At 27.3% G+C, this 4942-nt stretch overlaps 1 protein-coding gene across 2 annotated transcripts in view; it reads right to left on the bottom strand.

Annotated features, from left to right (window-relative positions):
• Positions 1-4545: 4545 nt before the first annotated feature.
• Positions 4546-4942, bottom strand: part of LOC117179884 (WD repeat-containing protein 46) — a 55516-nt gene continuing 55119 nt past the window's right edge. For both annotated transcript variants that reach the window (XM_033372070.1, XM_033372071.1), the window contains one exon: positions 4546-4711. In XM_033372070.1, coding sequence (XP_033227961.1) covers positions 4604-4711 — 108 coding nt within the window. In that variant the 3' untranslated portion in view covers positions 4546-4603. The remainder of the gene's footprint in view (positions 4712-4942) is intronic.

Here is a 4942-nt window from a genome sequence, read left to right as displayed (position 1 = left end):
TCAATCACCGAATTAAGCTTTGAAATTTACGGATTTGTTTTTAGCGTTTATAAGAGATAAAATAAATTTCCTAAATTTTGGAACACACCAATATTTTAAATATCAAGTTGATTCCTTTATATTGTTCGAACAAAATATCTCAGAGAAAAATGTATCTTTGAAGAAAATCACCGTCCTCTTGCCTGTTTTGTTTTGCAAGACTTGAAAATCTTTTTTACACAAACACAAATTACTTGTGCGCAAGAGAAAATTTCACTGAGTGAATATTTTACAAAATAAAAATAGACGTACAAGAATTTTACACTGTAAAATAAAGTATTATTTCAGGGCTAGTTTAAAAAAAATGGTGATATAGAAAAAGAAAATTTCAGGAAAAAGCGTTCCGCAACACTTGAACGCTAACTGAGCAAGCTGTATCAGAAGATTTTCATTTATTATTTCTCAATTAAATGTTGTTAAACATTTCATCAAGACATTTAGACGGAAACAGAAATCGTATCTTCGAATAAATCGATTTGCACGTATTTGTGAAGAAAATATAAATGATAAGTTCAATATATTACTTCTGGTTTAGGCATAAAATTAATCTCATTGATCGATATTTTCGCAACGCGGAAACAGGAAGGTATTTGCGCTTTGATAAATCGCGAGTATATTAAGAGGACCAAATTCCACAAATTGTCAAAGTGGCTCAGTTCAGTGTCCCCGAAAGTCAACCAGCACTAAAGGCAAAATGAAGCTACTAGTACTTCAATGCATTCTGATCCTCTTCGCGGCGACTCTAGTAGTGGGTAATTATTATTACCCAAGATATAGACATCACCATCACCACTATTACGATGGTTATTACCCATCAGAAATGCCATATTATCCATGGGCACCACAACCATGGTACAACCATGGTTACCCAAGTTATTCACCATGGTCAAGTGATTTATATCTACATGGTTCTGTTCGATTTCATGAAACCAGTGGTTACTTACCTGCACCATACCCATTGTCACATGGCTACTATTCACATTGGTAAACTTATACATGCCGACCAACTCGAAGTGAAATTTCTTGCGAAGAAACTAAAGTAACTGAAAGTTACAAACCACCAACTTCAAGTCACTTATACCCACCAACTAAAAGTTTTCCACGTCCACCAAGTTCAATTTATTCGCCTCCAGCAATTGCAAGTTACTCATCACCACCAACTAAAAGCTACTAACCACCAACTAAAAGCTACTAACCACCAACTAAAAGGATTAGGTAAAACGTTTAGTTAGAAGAGTTACACATTTAGTTACTTTATTTAAATTGTTCTCGTAAATCAGGAATTTGAACAAAATTGCTAAGTTCGAAAGTTTATTATTTACGACAGATTATGTATAATTGTATTATCTTCAGATTAGAAAAAAATTTAGTTGTTATAGAAATATATTAACTTACAGTAGCCAATTTTTCGTCTGGTATCGCGAAAATGAATTTCCCTGAAATCCGTGTAATGCATTTGGAGGTCAAGTTTGTTGTTTTTATTGCGTTTCTTGATATTTCAATGTAGTCATCGCCTACAATCGAAACAAATGTAAATTATTATTACTGCAGCATAAACTCCATGTAATATTAACAATCGCACACATTTTAAGTGGTAAAAAGCGTTTAATTGTCCAAAGTAAATCTCAACTGTCACTGCTCCCGATTAGACCGTCGCCATTTTATTTCGCTGCTCCCATAATGCACTGGCGCTCTTCCGATAATTGCTTCAGACACCTATTCTTAATATCCCTATTATAGCTATACTTAGCAGGGGTTTGACTATACGATATCCCTGGTATATGGAAAATGGTCAAGGATATTAATTTTCGCTGATCCAGGGACCTTTCTAAATTCCTTCGTTCGTTTTCAGCTAAATATTTGGCTATAATAAGGAATAATATCCCTGTCACAGCTCATTTTTTTTACCGTGTACTACCAAGTTCAAGTTACTCGCTTCCAGCAAATACAAGTTACTCATCACCGCCAACTAAAATCTACTAACCACCAAATTCAAGTTACTTACTTCCACCTACAACAAGTTAATTACTTCTATCAAATTCAAGTTATTCGCCTCCAGCAACAACAAGTTACTCATCACCACCGCAACTTCATTAAGTTGCTTACTTCCACCAATAAAAAATTTATCATTTCTGACAAATTGAAGTTACTCGCCTGCAGAAACTACAAGTTACTCATCACCGCCAACTTCATGTTACTTTCTTCCACCAACAACAAGTGTATTACTTCTACGAAATTAAAGCTATTCGTCTCCAGCCAATACGAGTTTCTCATCAGTGAATGTAATTTCTCTTAACCAGATAAATGATTTGTTAAGAAATCAGTTCAATTTTTAATCAATTGCACTTTGAACACCAACGAAAATGGATTTTCTGCCAAATAGTTGAATTCTTAGTCTAAGAAATATCACTTTTTTAATTAAAAATGTAATAGTTAAATTTTCCATTAAAAATAATAATTTTTAATTTAGTAAAACGATTAATTTCAACAATTAACAATTAATTTCAATTTATAAAAGAGATTTTTTTTTTAATATTTCCAACACGAAAATTTTCAGGAAAAAAAATTAATTCTCGACCAAAAAATATAAAGTTTGGAAAAAAAGGATTTTTTTCGACCACATTTTAAGTTAAAAAAAATTATTTTTCCCAAAAGAGGGAAGTTTTAACAAAGTAATTTAATGTGCATTCAAAAAGATGATTTTTCTACTCAAATTCTGAGCCTTCAACCAGACAAATGAATTTTTAAGAAATCAGGTCAATTTTCAATCAATTGCACTTTTAACAAAAAAAAAATGGATTTTCTTAGTCTAAGAAATATCACTTTTTTAATTAAAAATGAAATAGTTAAATTTTTCATTAAAAACAATAATTTTTAATTTAGAAAAACGATTTTTTTTACAAAACAGTCCAATTTTCAAACAACAAAATTGAATTTTTGTATTAAATTTTTGAATTTTCAAAGCAAAAAGACGGATTCTCTACAAAAGAGTTAACTTTTCAACAAAAAAGTTAATTTAAAAAAGTTGGAAATTAACTTTTTTATTATATAAACAAAAATCACTAGATATTAAACGTTTGAAATTTTTTTAACCACTTTAGGTTATGTTAGCGTTTTACACCAAAAATTGATATTTTAAAACAAAAATGATTATTGATTTGAACAATATTTTAAATCTTTTAACAATTTTGGACTGTCACTTTTTTTTATTGGAAATTGGTATTTTTATAAAAAGAGAAAATATTTCAAAGATTTACAAATTTGAACAATTTTAGGTTATGTACAAAAGTATTCAGATTTAGATAAAGATTTACAATCTTAAACAATTTTCTGGTATCTTCGTTTTATTTTTCGGCAATTATTGCTATTTTTGATAACAAATTATTAGACTTCAGAGAATATTGACAGTTTTTATAGATTTTAGGTTACTCTGAAATTGTACATCCAAAATTATTATTAATTGATATTAAATATATTAAATTAATGATTATTTATTATAGTTTGAACCAGATTTAAAATTTAAGAAAAATTTCAATTATTTTAGTGTTTTTAATAGGAAATTGATATTTTTAACAACAACAAAATATTTCAAAGAAGATTCAAAAGTTTTTAACCATTTTAGGTTATGTTTTCATTTTACATAGGAAATTTGTATCTTTAAACAAAAAAGAAAAGGATTTAAATCCAATGATTCTGGTTTGGAATAATAAAAATTAAAAACTTGAATAATTTCAGATATTGTTATTGTTTTTCGTCGAAAGATGAAATTTTTATTTAAAAAATCATTAAATTTCAAACAAGATTCATCATTTTGTAACAATTTTAAGTTACGTTGAGATTTTACATCGAAAATAGGAAATTATCAAACAAAGATAATTTTAATTTTAGCAGGATTTATCATCTTTAAACAATTTTTGATTATCATTTTTGTTTTTAGTTTTTTTCGCCCGAAAGTTGTATTTTAAATAAAAAAAATCATATTTCAGAGAACATTTACAACTTTTTCCAATCCAATAATTTTTATTTGAAATAATAAAATTTACAGCTTGAATAATTTCAGATTTTGTTAGTATTTTGCGCCAGAGAATTAATTTTTTGATCAAAAATCATTAGATTTCAAAGAAAATTAGCATTATCAAAGAAAAATAATGTTTATTTAAACAGGATTCAACATCTATGAACAATTTTAGATTATTTTATTGTTTTTTTAAAGAAATTGTTATTAAAAAAAATATATTTTTTAAAGAAGATTTATAATTTTTGAACAATTTAAGGTTATATTAGGATTTTTTTTTAGGATTTAGGATTTTAGATCTAAAAAATCATAAGATTTTTCAGATTATGATTCAGTAATTTTATTCACTCTTTTTATCTTTTGGCGTTTTACACCAAAAATCGTTATAGAATTTAAAGAAGATTGGAAAAAGGTGACTTCAAACAAAAATATTTTTAACTAAAAAATTATTTAAGAAAAACAAATTTCTAGTTTAAATTAAAATACAAATTTGTATATATGAAAATGGGTTTAATAAACAATTTAAGTACTATTTACAGAATTCGTTTCCTAAGATTTAGGTAAAAATCTATCGAGAACGCCAAAGCTCTTCTTCCTCACTTCAGTTTTTTTGATGTCCTTCAAAACATTCGCCTCACGCATGGCTTGAATAGCCTCCTGAAAATAAAAACATACAGATAAAAAACCTCTAGTTATCTCTAATTATTTTATTTGTATTTTTAGCCTGTTTTAAGAAAACTTCATATAAAAGTAAATTTTCAGGCAAAATATTTTTTTTCTCAACTTTTAATGCTTACTGTACAATTTGTTGTTATAAAAAAATCTTATAAGAAAATAAACAAGTTTATTATTTTTTTAACGAAAAAAAAATTCTTTGGGATCTAATGC

Source organism: Belonocnema kinseyi, chromosome 9, assembly GCF_010883055.1.
Source record: "Belonocnema kinseyi isolate 2016_QV_RU_SX_M_011 chromosome 9, B_treatae_v1, whole genome shotgun sequence".
NCBI lineage: Eukaryota > Metazoa > Arthropoda > Insecta > Hymenoptera > Cynipidae > Belonocnema > Belonocnema kinseyi.
Note: the sequence above shows the minus strand (reverse complement) of the source record. Positions and strands in the feature narration are given on the sequence as shown.